This window comes from Erithacus rubecula, assembly GCF_903797595.1.
Source record: "Erithacus rubecula genome assembly, chromosome: 14".
NCBI lineage: Eukaryota > Metazoa > Chordata > Aves > Passeriformes > Muscicapidae > Erithacus > Erithacus rubecula.
In genome coordinates this window covers 1,102,547-1,120,958 of record NC_136666.1, presented here as the reverse complement: position 1 = coordinate 1,120,958, position 18,412 = coordinate 1,102,547, and the positions used below count along the sequence as shown (strand labels likewise).

At 43.7% G+C, this 18,412-nt stretch overlaps 1 protein-coding gene across 5 annotated transcripts in view; it reads left to right on the top strand.

Moving 5' to 3' along the window:
• Positions 1-18,412, top strand: part of PEAK1 (pseudopodium enriched atypical kinase 1) — a 104,242-nt gene that overhangs the window by 64,131 nt on the left and 21,699 nt on the right. For 4 of the 5 annotated variants that reach the window (XM_079318353.1, XM_079318351.1, XM_079318354.1 and 1 more), the window contains 3 exons: positions 6,674-9,937; positions 16,185-16,301; positions 18,110-18,306. In XM_079318353.1, coding sequence (XP_079174479.1) covers positions 6,786-9,937; positions 16,185-16,301; positions 18,110-18,306 — 3,466 coding nt within the window. In that variant the 5' untranslated portion in view covers positions 6,674-6,785. The remainder of the gene's footprint in view (positions 1-6,673; positions 9,938-16,184; positions 16,302-18,109; positions 18,307-18,412) is intronic. The other variant, XM_079318355.1, reaches the window with a different exon arrangement.

The window sequence follows — 18,412 nt, the reverse complement described above, 5'->3', positions numbered from 1 at the left end:
ATCAAGAGCAGGTCCCTTCACCTTGTGCTCTACTGATGCCTGGCTCTGATAAGGGACTGTGGAATTTTGCACAGCTCAGCCACCTGGTTCCTGATTTCTCCACAATTCTTGGCTCTGCACAGTCCAGCCCTGCTGTGCTGCTGCTCGTAATTTATCAGTTATTTTTAATGCCTCATTTTTTTTTTTTTCCCTAATGGCTCATCGTGGTTTATTTTTATACTTAATCCTACTAAGTCTTTATTTAATGACTCCTAAGGCTCCCAGGGGAGACTGGGACCACTGGAGGGTGCCCACTGTGCTGCAGCCTGGAAGCTGTAGCTGATCTTCCCCTTCTGAGTTTCCTGCCCTGACATCTCAGTGTGTCTTTGGTTACTGCTTAGTCAGTTCTTCCCCATCCTTTCCAGTGCTGTTTTGTATTTTGCTATCCATAAGTTATTTGCTGAACTGAAATGGGGTTTTGGGGGGGCTTGGGGGGTTGGCACCTGTGAATTTTGCTACATCAGCTGTTCAGCACTCAGGTCTTTGGAGCCAGGAGTGCAAGGGGGAGAGGTTCCAGCAAACACAAGTTGCAGAATTGCTGGGCTCCACAATCCAGTGATGATCCACCTGTTTTCCTTCTCAGGCTGTGCTCAGCAGGAGGATAACCACAACTGTCCCTGGGTTTCTGACTGTAAAAGCACAATAATGTTCCTCAGGTGTTGCTTTTTTGTTTGTTGTAAGCACATTCTGGAGAGGTTTAGTAAAGTTCATTCTTCTCCACAAGTATTTGCATGTGCTTAAGCAAAAGGAAAAAAAATCAAAGGGCAGAATTTCAAGTGAGCCCAAGAAGGGTAAATCAAAGATAATTAGATTGGTCAAGATACAGTCATACAGGTGCATTTTTAATATGCTCTAAAGGGCTTAATTCTCATAGTTTTCCTTAAATAGAGTTGGGAGAAACTGAAACTCACTGGAACTGAGGATACTTTTTGAAATTGTGGTTACTGTGCTTTCTTCCTGTCAGCTGATATGCTTAACCAAAATTTGCTGCTAGATCTTACAATGTTGTACAGCAATTTTCAGAAAGCAAATAATTTATAGTTTGGCTTACCTCACTTTTTTAAAAGTAGAAAATCAAAATCAATTTTCCATGTAGGTAAAAAAGTCTTCCTAAAGAATATACTGTGCAGCCTTGTCTGAGTGATCATCATTATAAGAATTTATATTGTGTAAATGTACCAAATTAATTTAAATGTTATTAATGCTAAGTGATGGTTTCTTTTTCCAAAAGGAAAAAATCAGTTAAGAATGTCAAGAATTCTTATTCTTGGGACTCATAAGAGTTCCTATTCCTATGCCTTGGCTGGCTTGTGGTGCCTCAGCACCAAAGGGCAGAGCTTGGCCTCATTCCAGCTCTGTGTGTTCCCAGGTGGTGATGCAGAATCTATTCAGAGTACCTGGGCACATCCTGAGGATATTCCTTGCCTTTTCCTTGCTCTGTGGCATTATCTCTTTGGGTTAGGTAAATTGCACAGAAATGCCTGTTTTCTTCTGAAGCATCACAGATTGTCTAGCCCTGGGCAGGTTTTTGCTCCAGTTTATTGGTTATTTCTATCATGTTTTATCCTTGCAAGTTTTAGGGAGAGTAAAAAACCTCCACATTTAAGCTTTTCCTTCACTTACTGAGTATTATGAAATATTTATGTCATTTGAGCTCTTTTTAAAGGAGAGAAGTTGCAGTGTGAGATAGTAAAACAGGAAAAAACCCGAATCTGCAGCAAGATAAAGCTTTTCTTTTTTAACAAAGTGGTAATGCCCAGCATTTATGGAAATGCCCATCTGTGCTCTCTGCCAGAGTCAGAGCTCTGGCTTGGTACTGCAGTGAGCTGGTATTTAGCAAATATCCTTCACTTTGGGAATAAAGCTGTGCCAGTCCATAGTGCTTCTTGCCATTCTTTAGTTCCATGGCTTTTCCTGGCATAGCCTGAGTGAAGTGAGTGCTTGACACTCTCTGGGAGCATTTCCACAGCCCACTGCCACCCAAGCAGGTCCTGCATGAGTTTTGGCTTTTGAAACAGTCTCTTAAAATGTTTATGATTACATTAAAATTTAAAAGAAACAGATATTAGATCCTGACAAAGAACAACCATCACTCTTTCCCTGCTGTATGAGACTTGCACCATCGTTTGTGATGATCAGTGAGTGTCCAGATGCCTGTAAGTGCTTCAGACAAACCACAAAGCCCTGGTGGTTTTGTGGCCTTTGGGCACTCCTGTGTAGGAAGCCCAGGCTGAATTCCCACTGCTGATTTTTTCAGTCTGAGGACAGGCCTGGCAGTGGTGAGAGGTTTGTGGTTGTGCAGCAGCCCTGGCTGGACGGGTGCCCAAGAAGGCTGATCAATGCAGTTTATTCTGCAGCACAGAAATTGCAGCCCCATTGTCAGGGACAGGAGTACTGAAAGTAAATGGATTTTCCCTGGAGGAGGACAACCCAAGGAATCCTGTGCCAGGATGGGGTGATCCCAGAGGAGACCAGAGGGTGCTGTTGCAGCTCAGGAAAATCCCAGCCTTTCAGTGGGGGCAGATTTTTGCAGCACACAGCATTGCAAACACTTGTCTAATAGGTGCATTCATTTTCATATGCTGTTCATTGAACAGGCCTGATTAATTAGTGCATGTCACCATCTGGTACTTACCGAGACTATTCATTTTTAAAATGTTGAAATTGTAGGGAATGTTGCACACCAATTAAGTTCTTTTTAATTGGATTATTTTAGTATAAAGTATTACTGGAGAAGGCCTTCATTGTGATTCAGCCAGCATGCATCCAAAGGAGACCTGCCAGCCTGAAATTACCTAGAACAAAAGCAAAATGCCTGAAATGCATGTTTATTGCTACCTTCATGCACTCAGCAAAGATGATGTCAACAAATAAAAGAGCCAGAGACATTTCTGCATTGCTGTGCAGGCTTCCTGACATGAGGGTATCTCTGCTGATCCCTGCTTCATCTTTGCACTGCAACTCCCAATCTGTCATCTTCTCCCTTTGACCTGAAAACTGAAATATGCTTTTGCCTTCTGACTGCTTGATACCAACTCAACAGGGCCAGGCTCAGCCCCCCTGTGCACAGCCATGTACCTGCTGGAATGAGGAGCACTAGTCTCATATACACAAAGAATGGTTTGGCCTTTAAGGCTGATAAATTATCTGTGCTGACTCAACCATTCAGTGAATGAGGTATCACGATCTGCTGTTGGGAGCAGAAGTTGTCTGTCTGTACTTGCTCCTGACACTGACTCACTGGGTGAATTTTAGTTCCTTAACGTCACTGCACTGCAGTGGTTCCCTGTATAAATTGTGAATAGTTCTGTTTATCAACTTACATAAAAGGCTCTGAGATACAGGGATGAAATGCAGACTGTTGATGTTATGTATTTGCTATTAATACCTTCTTTACAGTCTGATGCGGTTCTGTCAGTAACATCCTGTCATTGCCTTGATTTTGCGTAGATTAAGCATCTTCAAGTAAGTTTTGTCATCTGAACTGCTCATTTCAGAAGAGCCAGGAGCTGTGCAGGGTGCACATTCCTGTTCCTTAGCAGCTACATGGAGTGTCAGTGGAAGGAGGGAAGAAAAGACACCTGGTCACTTGCAGCTGGAGAGATCTGAGGTGTCACTGCTTGGATCTCTCGTTGCCCTGCTTTGGAGATAGTGTAGGAATCCAACAAGGAACAATGTCAGGGTGATGTGTTCCTTGTATTTATGTGCATTTTCAGTCCCTTCAATGGCCTCTGCTGCCCCCTGCCATGCTGCAGCTGCTGGTGACAGCCATGGGAGCCAGAGCCTACTGAAAGATTTCATTTCTCTTATCACTGCTAATCACTCTCACCATAATTACAACACATAATAGGGAATCTGTAGTTGAAAATGCAATTCTTTTTAAAGGAGAGGAAAGCAGCAGAAAGATTGCTTTTAGTTGTTCAGCAAGGAAAAAACTGACTTTTTTTTTTAGAATGCAAATGTTCGCTTCAACATATAAAGGTCACTGTGGATTTAATTTGAAATAGCGTAGGAGTGCTTCTGATTTCAAAGTACAAAAGTAGCACAGTGTTGGAATTGTTTTGGTTGTTTTCTTAAGATCCATTTCCTCTAGTTGGAAGGTGGCTGTTTCCTCTGTGGTGCAGCTGCAGCAGTGTCAGGGCCTGTGACAGGAACTGCTCGTCCTGCTGTGCCCAAGCCAGTTGCAAACCCAGCTGGGGCTCACAGAGCTGGGCACTCAGTGGCTCCTCTGTTCCAGGCTGTCACAAATCAGCCTGGGGGTCAAGGCCCTGTTCAAACCACTTCTGTTGGCTGTGGGAGACCAAAAGAGCTGAAATATCCACACAGGGATTATATATAGTCAGTGTCCAGGTTCCACATGTGCATTTCCACAATCACCAGGTGTGATTCAGTAAACTGCTGCAGGCAGCACTGCTAGTGCATAGGGAGTGTTCTGGGATAAAGCACAGAGCTGGAGCTGTTACTCCCTCTGGAGAACTGTGCTTCTGCTGAGTTTCCTGCAGTTCCCATTTTCAGGTTGAGTGTAACCCTCCTCTGGCTTAGAAGAAGTGTCAGCATCAGTGCCAGAGCAAAGGAGAGTGACCAGTGTGTTGTGACACAGGCAGAGGTAACACATCAGGAGGGCAGGTGGGCACTGCAGAGCTTTCCCAGTGTTCCCCTGTTTCCAGCAGGAAATGCTTAGCCTGGAACACCATAAAACTGTTGCCTTGTGAAGGGATTCTAGAGCAAGTGCAGCTTATGCCATTTCAGAGAAATAAAATCACATGGGTAAATCTTAAAACCCACACACGAGCACTAACCCTTTTGTTTAAATTGGTCGTTCAAAGCTTTTATGTGATGGAGAAATATATTTTCCAAGAAAGCATTTAGTTTAGGTTCCCATTAGTAACTTCACTGCTTTTGTTTGTTAAAACATGAAAAGAGGGAGCTAACCAGAGTATAAAATTCTTGTGCATGCTCTCTGTCTGGTTTTAGAACTATTCCTTAATGTAATTTTTCTGCTTACAGTATATGGCTTTGCAAGGTGTTGAAACAACAAAACTTGAGAGAGATCAAGAAACATTCAAAGGCATTTTACTCTGTATATGTAAAATAAAGTCTAAAAGTTTGGGCAGATCTCAGTCTGGCAGGGTTTCTATCTCTTAGGTCATACAGAGAAAGCTTTTGGCAGTGGCTTTTTTGGCAAAAAGCTTTGTCTGGAAACATATTTAGTCAGCATATGAAATGTGATAGCCCTGGTAGCAGGGCTGTGTCTGCAGGCACTAATAGAGTTAGGCTCCAGCCCCATCTGCTGTTGGATTGGGATTGCTCTGTTGGTTTGCCAGCACAGGACAGCCCTTGCCAAAACACAGAGCAGGACGTGAGGAGACTGACAAAGCCCTCCTGGTGTCAGCTCTCCCCTAATGATGCTGTTTGCACGCTGATGAAAGGCAGTGGTGCCCGTGCTGAATTCCAGCACAGCCTCTGTGTTGCTGGGCTCCCAGCACAGGCTCTGTGGGAGCTGCAGCTGAACCTGCCAGCAGTGCCCTCTCAGTACACCTGGGTGAGCAGCACGGATGTTTGCACCCCAAGGCCTGCAAGAATAGAACAGGATTGATTTCCAGGACCTGTGTTTACAAAAGGAGCAGTGGACATAGAAATCCCTTCACCTCAGTAAAACGTCTCTGATAATTTGAGTTATGCAACAGTGACGAAGAGAACAGACTTGCGGATTTGGCGCAGAAGGCTTAAAATCTTCAGGCATTAATTCATGAAACTCTCAAATCCTGGATACTCTGGTGACTATAAAGCACAGCAGATTCATGTTTGATTTTTACTTAAGGCTGATTGTTTCAGGAAATAAAAAGATTCACTTTGAAAGAGATTTTCAGTTCTTCTTCAGTTGTTATTTCTGGAGGGGTTAGGTAGAAAAGCTACTTTGAAACAAATCAGGGACTAAAAATCCTTAGCTTTGTTTTGAGGATTTCAGAGTGGTTTATTGCCATTGTGGTAAGCAAAAGGAGGAAAAACAGTGACTTTCTAAAAAGTAGTTCCACTGTGTTTTTATCTGACTCTTTCAGGACATCAGAACAGCCTATCTGTTCAGCCAAAATACCTCTCCAGTTATCACTTAACTCTGATGAAAAAAGTGCTAAAATGGCAGAGCTTGGGATTGCTTGAACATATTTTCTCACTTAAGCTGAGCTTGTTCACATTCAAAGCTAAAACAAATTATCTCAATTGCATTTAGGAGAGTAAACATACTCTTGCTTTTCTATCTCACGTCTGAGTAGTTACGGTGAAAGCATAATGTGTGGTAATCTTTGGGTTTATGTCCTCTTCCTGCATTTGTTTTATTGGACAAAATTAAAGGTCAATGGTCCTGAACTAGTCAAGAGAATTACTCTAAATTCTCAGTCATTGCCATTTTTCCCTCTCTCTGCTTTAAGTAACATAGGGCTTAGCTGCCAAAGTTTTAATTCTTTTTGTATGAGAAGAATGGTAGTCTCAATTTGGTTTTGCAGTTCAGTTATGTAGTTTTGTAAATGAAGACGTCAGCAAAAGGCTACTTGCTCCTTCTACATTGTCCCTAGTGTGGAAAATATACCGATCAAGCAGATTTTGCCCATTCTCATTGTGTTTTGTTTCCTTCCAGCATGATCACTGCCCGAGGAGGTGCCTGTACTACGTGAACAGAGCAGAAGCACATGGATGAGACTCCTACCATGCACTGAGCAGCAGGGCAGCAGGCGCAGAGCTCTGGGAAAATGTCTGCTTGCAACACTTTCACTGAGCACGTCTGGAAACCCGGTGAATGTAAGAACTGCTTCAAGCCCAAGAGCTTGCACCAGTTACCCCCGGTGTCGGAGAAGAAGCCCCTCTCCCATGCAAACCTGAAAGCCAATGCAAACCAAAGCAGCGGGCAGCGCGGGAGGAGCAGCAGCAGCTTCCGGCCGCCCGTGGCCAAGAAGCCCACGATAGCCGTGAAACCCACCATGATGGTGGCTGATGGGCTGTGCGGGGAGCTCGCTGTGCTGGAGCAGTGCGAGAACAAAGCCCTGCCCGCGGGCTGGAACCGCAACAAGGCGGCCTTGAACAAAAAACCACTGAACAACAATAACGAGGAGGAGATCGAAGGGTACGGCCATGTTCCTAGGCCTTACGGCAACAGCGAGAGCGTGGGTAAGGTACCAAGTAACAATAATAACGGACTGACAGAAGTTTTGAAGGAGATTGCGGGTTTGGATAGCGCACCTCAGCTCACTGGAAATGAAACCAACTCAAGAGAAACCTTCTTGGGAAGGATAAATAATTGCTACAAAAGATCCTTAGAAAGGAAGATCCCTCCGAGCTGCATGGTGGGTGGAATGAAGGATTCACAGAGTAAGCACGTTATTCTGAGTGGAAGCACTGAAGTCATAAGCAATGAAGGTGGACGTTTCTGTTACCCAGAGTTCTCCAGTGGAGATGAGAGTGAGGATGACACGTTTTTTGGCAGCATGCAGGAAGAGCACGAGAGCTGGGATGAAAGTGATGAAGAGTTGTTAGCAATGGAAATCCGCATGAGGGGCCAACCTCGCTTTGCTAATTTCAGAGCTAACACCCTGTCTCCTGTTCCGTTCTGTGTTGACAAAAAATGGAATACTGTGCCCCTTCGGAACAAGTCTCTGCAGCGGATCTGTGCCGTGGATTATGATGACAGCTATGATGAGATTTTAAATGGTTACGGAGAAGAAACTGTGATTCTTTATGGGCAAGAGAGCATGCAGAGCATGGTATCTTCTGATTCCACATCTCCTGATTCTTCTTTGACAGAAGAGTCTCGTTCTGGGACAGCCAGCAGTTCTTCCCAGAAGCTCTGTAATGGAGGGTTATCTCCGAGCACTCCTCAGGACCTCAAAGTGATTGAACCAGAATACGAAAGTCTTTGTGACAATCAACAAGCGAAGGATGTGCCAAAAGCACCCAGAAATGCTCTGAAAGGTCTGGAAACTCACAAGGCAGTCCTTGCGCTTCGCCTGGAGGAGAAGGATGGCAAAATTGCTGTGCAGACCGACACGCAGGAGAATAAAAGTTCTTCAGATGCCACTGGTCAAGCCGTAACTATTAATTTGGTGCCTGTGGAGGAGCAAGCTAAACCTTACAGGGTGGTGAATATGGAACAACCAGTGTGCAAGCCATACACCGTAGTGGATGTCTCAGCTGCCATGACCAGTGAATGTAAAGAGAATCAGACTGAAACCTCAGAAACCAAAAAGGCATCGTCTAGCCCGAGCTCACCCGTAACCCCAGGCACACCTGTCGCGTCCTCTGCAGCGTCCCCGGTGTGTGTGCACGCTAAGCTGAAAAAGTCCAGTGCAATCAGATACCAGGAAGTGTGGACTTCTAGCACGAGTCCCAGACAGAAGATACCTAAGGTGGAACTGATTGGAAACAGCTCAGGACCTTCCGTTCCTCCCAGAAAGACAAGCTACAAGTCAGCTCCTACTTCACCTACAGCTACAAATGTTTCTTCGAAAACGATCCCAGTTAAGTCTCCTAATTTGTCTGAAATCAAATTCAACAGTTACAACAATGCTGGCATGCCACCTTTTCCAATTATCATTCACGATGAGCCCACTTATGCTAAGAGTTCCAAAAATGCTATTAAAGTTCCTATTGTAATCAATCCAAATGCTTATGATAACCTGGCCATCTACAGAAGTTTTCTAGGGACCAGTGGGGAGCTGTCCATCAAAGATAAAACTACAAGTGTGATAAGCCATACCTATGAAGAAATAGAAACTGAAAGTAAAGAGACCGAAGCCATAGGCAGCAAACCCACTGAGTTGCCCCAAGCAAAGGGGGTGGCCAATAGCTCTGAATGCAGGCTGGGCTCTGTGGCTCAAAAGGTCCAAGAGTTCAACAGCTGCCTCAGTAAAAGCCAGATATCCCCAAAGAGAAGTCACAGTGCTGACCACAGCTCCCCATCCAGAGTTCAGAAGGCAACACCAGAGCCTGCAGCCAGAGCAGACGTGACCCCAGATGGTTCCATTGGCAGCAGCAGCGGCAGAGAGAACGCAAGCACGGTGCTCTCACAGATTGTGGCTTCTATCCAGCCTCCACAGTCTCCTCCAGAAACACCTCAGTCTGCTCCCAAGTCCTGTAGTGTAGAAGAGCTGTATTCCCTACCCCCTGAGGGAGATGCTACTAAAAGCACCCTGGTACGACCCAAGTCTCTGTTTACATCACAGCCTGAAGTGGAGTCCCCCAAGACAGAGAACGCTGGCACTAAAATGCAGAAAGATCCCCTTTCACAGCCAGCTGCCACTCCCTCTCCAAAGCCGGCGCGAGCCACCCCGAGTGCCACCAGTCCCCAGGCAGAGCAGGCGCCGCCGTTCCCCCCTCCACGCTCCACCTCCTCTCCCTACCACGCCAGTAACTTGCTGCAAAGGCATTTCAGCAACTGGGCCAAGCCCAACAGCCCCACCAGGTCGACGGAGGCCGAGTCCATCCTGCACTCGGAGGGGCGGCGGCCCGATGCCAAACCCAAACGCTGGATATCGTTCAAGAGCTTCTTCCGCCGCAGGAAAGCTGACGATGAGGAGGAGAGAGAGAAGGACAGGGAGAAGGGGAAGCTGGTGGGTCTGGATGGAACTGTCATCCACATGCTGCCCCCTCCTCCGGTGCAGCGGCACCACTGGTTCAGCGAGGCCAAGTCGGAGTCGAGCGAGAAGCCGTCGATCGTTTTCATGTACAGGTGTGAGCCGGCACAAGCGGAGCCGAGAGCGGAGCTGCCACACAAGGCTGGCCTGGAGTCTGCAATCGCAGAGGCACTGGCCAAGGACAGGGGGGAAACGCAGGAAAAACCTCCAGAGAGCTCGGAACAGAACACAGCCAGCCATTCCTCACCTCCTCAGGCTCCCAAGAAAATCCCCAGGTACCACTCTGCTCTTTTAGTCTCTTACTCAGTTGTGAACTGTCCTGTATATGCGGCTCAAAAGGGAAATACTGAGGAGTTTTATTACCTTAATGCAATTCTTTCAAAGTATATTTGTTTTAGGTAACTTAGGGTATATTTTAGGTTATGTTAGATACCAGAAAAGATGTGAAACATACATTTCTTCTTCTGCTTACTAGAAGCAGTACCTGATATTTAGAATTTTTCTTGCAGACTCACAATAGCCATGTTCCATTGAATCAGATCCATTTTCTTGAATTTCTACTTTAAGCAAGTATTTCTGTGTTATGGGAAACTTCAGAATTTCTCAGCAGAAATAGAAAGCAACTATTGAGAAGTACAATAGAAATTAGAAGATCTGTGACTTGTGGAAGGTGCTGTGCTAACTTTGCCTCTCATGCCCAAGAATTCAACAGATGTTAATTAACCACACTGCAACATCACTGCAGCGCTCCCAAAATAAAACCTGTAAAAAAGTAGTAACAGAATTAGGCTACCTACAAAACAGTGTTATCTCTGTCTTTCAAGGCCTTTAGCAGTGGCTGTTCTTTGTCCCCTGACAGTATTGGATCCAGTAAGAGCTGGTCACATCAGCTGCAGTCAGTCATGCAGGCAGAGTAAAATTCCCTGAGTGCTGGACCACAGCTGTGGATGTGATAGAATTTGTTTTGCAGTGTTATTGCATAAACCAATTCCAAAGTAGCCTCAAACATGAATTATTTATTTCATTATAACAACAGCATAATGGGAGGAAATCAAAAATTTTGTGAAGTGTGAGCCCCAGAAAATGTATAATGACAGTGGTTTTTGGTTTTCTTTTTGTATATTCTGTACAAGAAAACTGCTGTGTATTTTAGCTAAAACCAGTTTTAACCTAATAGAAATATCTATGTGAGCATAGTTAGAGCTTACCATGAACTGACTGCCACATGTCCTAAAGTGAAATAACTTTATTTTCTCCACTGTCTATACAAGAAAAGTGCTAGATAACCCTTGATAGGAAAGCAGTTTCTAGATTTATCCTAAATGAATTGATGAGAAGCAGCCCACCAATAACCAATAGTAGTAACCTTTAGAAGGCACATTAAAGGATTGCAGGAGTTTGTGCTCTCAAGCCCCTTTACAGGAACCTGTTTTTTTTTTTCTCCTGTCTCTGGGGAAGGCTGGAGAAAGTGAGGCTGATTTTGGTTCCAGTGCCATCAGGAGGTTCCCTTGCTCCCACCTCTCAGGGCCCTGCTCTTGTGCTGGCAGGCCAGTTCCTGTGCTCTGGTGAGCCAGCAGAGATCCAAGGGAGAAGGAGCTTTGCAGTCACTGTTCAGCCACATCAGCTGGGTGCTGTGCAGGGATGGGGCAGGAGTGCCCTGGGTGGTGCCAGGGCAGGAGCAGCCTGGCAGGGATTCCTGCACTGCCCTGGAGATGGTGCTGTTGGAATGTGTCCTGTTCTTGCACTGTGGCTGGGATTCCTTCTGCCCCTCCTTTGGAAGGCAAAGGCTCACTGATCTCTCATTCACTTATTCCAAAAAGCATCTTTACTCTTTAGTTATCTTCAAGTTACAATGATGTTGGTTAAAACTATGTCTCAGAATTTTCTCCAGTGAAAACTGGAATTTTCCAAATGTTAGAATTGGAATTTCCTCATTCTGCCAGTATTGTTCCCTGGTTTCTACAAATTTCAAAGAAAATATGCTGAGGTGCAGAGTTGTGGGAGCACTGGGCACTGGGGTAGCTTTATGTTTCAGTTCTTGGTATCTTGAGTTATTTTGGGTTTTTTAATACTTTTTAATGCTGCTAATGAGACCAAGTGAAACCTTATAATGCCACAAAATTGAAGGTTTTTATTGTTCTTTAAGGGGTTTGGCTTTTGTTTTTAATATCCCAGCAGGTGAGAATCAGGATTTCTAAATGCCATTTTTGCACAAGCAGGAGGCATAACCCATGAGAAGCTTGTTTTCTGTTAACCCTGCAGGTATTAGTACAAGGTTAGGTGTAATTCAGGCTAAAACATGTGCATGGAAAAGAGTTTAGAATGTTCAGTTAAGCCTGAAAAGGTTGAGAAGAGAATGGATGACCTGAAGATAGCAATCAGTGAACAGGACACTTCCCTAACTCAGAATGCCAAGAACAACCAGCTCTCTGAAAAAACAAACTGATGACCTGGAAAATAAGATAAGCTTTAAAAATGTCAAATTACTGGGGGGTCTTGAAAGTAAATTAAATGAAGATCCAGTATTTCCTTACTTTGCCATGGATTATAAAGCTGCTGAAGATTGATAACACAACCACAAAACGGCCAAAGGTATTTCAAGTTATCACTAGAAAGGTCAGTTTTCCCTTTGAACAGCACTTGCAAAATAGTCAGAAAGCTGAAAATTCTCTCTCTGTTATACAAAGGAACTTGGTTTTGGTTTCTCAGTGTGATAAATTCTGTTTGATGGCAGGATGCACATAAGCTGGTTCAAAAGGAGCTAGTAAATAATGATATATGTTAAATTTACCAAAAATTTCTAGATAGATTAACATTTGCTAAAAATCAGCAGTCATGTCAGTTTTATCATTAATTAGAATGAGAACACCTTTAGTTCATGAAGCAGCAGTTGTTCTCAGGCACAAAACCTAAAATTGACCAAAAGATAACATTGTATTTCTGGCCTGAGTCACTGTAATTGATGAAGGTGGTACAGCGCAGCTGCAATCCACTCATCACAAGTTGAAGAAAAAGATCCTTCAAAGGCTTTGTTATCTTAGAGATCAGAGTGTTCCTATTGGAGTTTCACAAGATAAAGGCTTCTCCTCTCCCTCACTGAGACATCAGTGCTCATACCCAGCAGCAGCTTGTTAGATTGAGACATTTCCTAAAAGCAAAGTGCAACACAGAGTCCTGCTGCTTCCTGGGCTGTCTTCATAAAGCACATCAGAGCTGAACTAATCTGATCTGGGCACAGCCATCTCCATTTCAGTCACAGGTTAAACTCAGGAGTTTCCTTTCACAGCTGCAAGTCAGCCATAACTTTCCTTTATGGGATCTGTGGGCCAGTCTTGGATGATGTGAAGGTAAAACTCTTTTTCCTGAAATATTTCCTTCAGGTAGTGAGGTCTGTATATTTCTTTTGTTCTGGTTCAGATAAGGAAGCAATTCTTCACAGCTAAATTTGTGTTCACCAATCTGATTCCTAAGATTGTGTTAACTTTTGCAAAAGGATTTATAACTGATAGATCTGACTTCTGTATAGAGGAGTATGAGTGCTGTAAAAGATCATTTCATAGAAACAATGGGAATCACTGTTCTTCAAAAATGTGCTCATACATTAAGATCAGGATTTCATCCAGAGACAGGCAGGAATAACTGCCACTGCCACATTCCACTTTCCACTGATCGAGCCCTGCAGATTCCACAGCTGCTTCAGAAGCTGCTTGGGAAGATAACAAAATCTGTGAAATCACAGTGGGGCTCTGTTTAAAGCAAAGTCCTTCCCAATTTGGAGGGTTTCTGGTACAACTCTTAGGGTGAGGTTCTCACATGAACCCAGAACCTTTTAGGTACAGCCCAAGTAAAGTGATGAGAATTCACTGATGTTAGAAATGAAAAGAAATTCCTTGCTTGAGCAAGTTACTGAAATGGGAGAAATTCTCCCTGAAAATTTAAGGTGGATCAGCTCTTCCTTTTTGTCAAACACATGTTAGGGCTCTTCTTATCTAGGTATCAGCAAGCCTTAGCTACCTAACTCAGGAATGCTTTTAAAAGTATTAACTAGATATCTTCTACCATTTCATCAATTAAAAATTGGTGAGATTTTTCTCTAGAACATTTTCCAGTTCTAACAGAATTGGAAATTCTGCATATGCATGTAGTTTGGTAGCATTTTATGTGAGAACTTGTAAACACCAAGGGGTGTTAAAGATCCAAGTAGAAGGTACTTTACCATTTATTATTTTATAAATCTAGATTAAGAAATGGTAAATCATATATTATTGTTCTTAACTCCTCTAATACAGTCTAAAATGGAAAGGCTGAGAACCTAAAATTGATAAAGAAAAATATCTTCTTTATAATGCACAGTTAATCTGTGAAACTCATTGCCATTAAGTTTCAGTGACACTAAAGAGCTTAGCAGGATGTCTTTACTGGATTATCAAGTGTACTCCCTTTATCCGTGCAAACATCACATTATACAAGATCTTAAAAAAAAAAAAATTCTAAAGCTTCAGGACTAAGCCAGCTTCTCAATAATCAGAATCAGGAATAAACTTCATGGCTTAGTTGTTTCAGGTTGTCATTTGAGAAGTTTGTTTCGCTTTCCTCTTCAGTGACTCTTTGTGGTGATGAGGAGGGGCTGAGCTGCAGGAGCCACTGGAATGTTTTCTATATCCATAGTGCCCTGTGACTGAAACCTGGGCACTGGCTGTCTCTGCTTAGTGTTCTGCAGGAATAAAGTGATCAGTGTTGTGAGAAGTTCCTGGGGAAGGCAGCCTCTGACCTCCCTCCAGCCATTAACCTCTGCATTTTTCCTCCAGCATCATTCAGTCAGTTTAGGCTTTATATTGGCTTTATCAGCTTAAAAGTGCAGGGCCTGAGGGCATCCCAAAGCACTCCCTTTGAAACTAATATAGCTACAAATTGCACAGTTGGGTTTTTGTGTGTGTAAAACACAGTCCTCTTCCTTGTCATCTCCAGCTGTACAGCTGCCATTGATGGCTGCTGTGCCAATGTCCACTTGGGGAGCAGATCAGTCTGTGCTGGCTCCAGGGCCATATCAGCTTTTCTCTGCTTCTGTCACTAATTCCTGCCACTGGGATTTATGTGCTGTCTTGCACAGAACTGGGCTCCCTCACCTTGACCTCTGGATCTGACCCTAATTTAGGAATACACACTCACAATCACTTCTTCTATGTGTTCCACTTTATCTCCCTCATATTCATTTGCTGTTTTATTAATCACTCTAATTGAGCAGGCGTGCTCTGCATAGAGGAGAACGCAGGTCACACAAGAGCTGTGATTCCAGTGTCCTCACCAAAATTAACTTGCTACACAGGCAGCTTTCTGGATCCTGCTGTTCCCAAAAGACCCAGGCGAGTTAGGCCACATCATCTTCTGGCTATCCTCCAAAAACCGTGCAGGAGGAGAGCCTGAAGGAAAGAGAGGCATTTGTCCCTGCAGAAAAATAACATTTGTAAAAGAGCTTTGAGTCCATGCACACGTGAATGTCAAGTGTTTGATTTCAGTGGGGTGTTGTCTGAAGGACAGTCATTTTTATGGCAAGTTTTGTTGCTTCACATGATCTCAGCTGCTTAGGAAAACAAACACGTTCTCTGCGTGCAGAGGGCTGCTTCCTCCACTAACTGAATAGTTGTTTAGCTTCAACCACTCGTGCCCAAGGAGCAGAGGTCTCTAAGATAATTAATTTCTGTGGAGTTTGTTTTTGAAATAAAAAGGGAAGAGGAAAAGACTTGGACAGAGGAGCTGCGCCCACTATGGTAGATGCTAAATATGTACTCTTATGCAAGGCATCAAAGAATCCATCCTGGCAAAATATCTATAAATATCCCAAATAAGGAGATAGCTTCAAGTATGACTTGCTACCAACAAGCAGATAGAAGGTTACACAAAATCAGGCTTTAATGGTTCTCGTCTGAGCTAAGTGCCTGTTTATCAGCTTTCCTCAAAAAACCAGTCATTTTAACTCTTTAGTTCATGAAGGAACTGGGGATTTGGTTCTTGTAGCTCCCTGAGTGAGGATGGTTCCCCCTTTTATTCCTGCTGTGTGTCCTGCCAGCACCACTGAAGGGTTTGACATTTGCACTCAGTACATAAGCTCAGTCTCTGTGTCCTCAGCGTTAAGATACTGGGATGCATTTCCCCATGGCTTTCATGGCCTGACCTCTAATTGCTGCGGTTTAAAATGTATTCTTTTGAGGCACCCAGCACAGATTGGAGATACTCTCTTACTCCTAACAATAGGTTAGTGTTACTTGCTAGCACTCCTCTGGAGAGCTGGCCGTGCTGCAGCAGGGCAGTAGGCATGAGTAAGGCCATTCCCTCATTCCAGAGCAGTGATGCAGCTGCTGGCCCTGCAGGGAGGCAGTGCAGGAGTTAAGGAGGCAGGGCGGGATGTGCCCGGCTGCGGGGCCTTGGCAGGGCCCAGCCCCCGAAGGTAAACACTAAGGTGCAGTAGGTGTATCACTCTGTGCAGAGTTCAGCCCTCTTGCTCACAGCTTGCACAACTTGTAGCACACCAGAACACTGTGGAATCAATGGCTCGCCAGAGTTTCAAGACATGATTAAAAGACTCAAGAAGGCCCTGAAAGAATTTCCTTTAATGGGGAATTGTGTGAGTGAGTACAGTGGGTGAGTTGGTATTTTTTTCTTTCTTCCTTTCTAGCTGTTGGTTTACTTTGGCAAAATGCTTCTGAGCTTAGGTTTAGTGTATGTGCTTGCATGTGTCTGGTTTGGAGAATGAGTATGTTCTTACCTCACCAAGTGATACTAAAAAAGTTCCTTTGAGATGGTAATTCCTGGTTTGTGGCAATGGCAGAACTGTGGAGCTATTAGAACCTATTTCTTCTTAAAGAAAACATTCCTGTTGAGGAATGCAGGTATGTATATTATTTACAGCAACTACAAGTCTTCAGTTAAATTATCCTGAGAGCCTTGTTACTGCTTTAATTTTACGTCTGCTTTACTCTGAAATTCCCGAGGTGAACACTTTCATGTGGATATATTTATGGCACATGGAATGTTCTTCACACCATTCCTATGCATGGTACTAAAATTGAACAAAAAATGAACGCTGATTAAAGATTACATCTTTTTGAACTTATGCCATTTTTTCTCTTTTACTAACAAGTTCTAATGAGTTTGGTTTGTGTCAGCCTGCAGTTAAAATCCATGACTCTGAGCAGAAACAGCATGTGCACACTGCACCGTCCTGGGTCTTGTCATGCAGAGCATTGGCATGTTTGAATTTTGTACTTGGGATTGCTACAAGATTGTGCCCCAGGATTTCCAGGATTTTGGCTTTGCCACAGAAATATACCTATCATTTATGTTAACTCTTTGTGGAAGTTTGAAATCCTTATCACAAAAAATAGCTATCTCTACAGATACCCGATGTGCTGATCATTTTTTTGGTGGAAGTGTGTTACTCCTGTCCCTAATGAAAGTCACAAGTAGTTCAAATTCTTGCTGTTGCATTTGTTCAGGCTGTAGTAATGAGAACTAGCAAACAGCACATATGCTCCTGAGATTTGGCCTGTAATGAGTATTTGTTTCTGCAAGTGAGAGAACATAAAGGCATGAAAATATTTTTGCTCTGACATGTTTTTGTGGCATATTATTGATAATTGCTGCTATATTTTAAGTGTGATTGTGGGGTTTTATTAAATCTCCACATTTTTTTCATGCATATAATGCTCAACTTTTAAATTATACTGCAATAAATATATCCATGGAAACCATCTGAGTGCACGATTTTCAGATTCTGTGCTGTAAGTCATCACAGTTTGATTAAAACTTCATAGCTAAGAGCAGGCACAGAGCAATGTCTTCAGTGCCTTTTGCAGTTGGCCTAATGCAGGTGGATTTTAATGGTAGATAATTTTATATGGCAAAGAGATTATTGGCCTAAATGAGGTCTATTTCCCAGTGTTAGTTCCCCAAATCCTACCAGTATGTGAAAATGTATCTCTGAAGTTTTATGCGTTTATTGGGACTTAATCCTCCTTACTCTACTTGTTATATTTGAGGCATAATTGTTTGCCCTGGTACAAAGCACCTTAAACTCTGCTGCTGTCCTGAGTCCCACACACTTCACTCAGAATCATGCTACATATTTATGAGTAGGGATGTTGTTGGTAGCCAAGCTGTAAAACATTTTATTGTACCTTTCATATCAAAGGCATGAACTATTAAATTATATTAAATTATATATAATCATGATAATAGTAACTGGCGTGTTGCTATTTCAGTCACAAGTTGTTTCTTCTCATTCAGGAAAATAAAAACTGTAGATAATTGTTGTTAGAACAGGAGGGTGAAAGAACTTGTTTCTTTCCCAGTTCATTCCCCTTCCTGGAGAGGCTGAGTGCCTGGCGCTGTGCCAGCAGGATCCCGTGCCCAGCTGGACTCTGCAGGTGACTCTGTTGTGTCTGTTTCAGTCAAGTGCCCGATGACCCCGCCCTGGAGGAGCTGTCCCCTCGTGTCCCCAGAGCCGTGTTTGTGAAGCAGGACAATGGGGGCAGCGCCTCCGTCATCCCGGCCTCGTCTGCCCGCGCGCCGCCGGCCCCGGAGGAGAAAGAGGAGACCCCAAATTCTCCTGATCTGAGTGCCTGCAGTGCTACATACAGCAATCTAGGTGAGTGGACTCTCACAGAGCAACACATGAACTGGGTCACATCTTCTGAACAGCTCAATGCATCTTCATAAGGGGAGCTTTTAATGTCTAACTGTTTAATATTGAT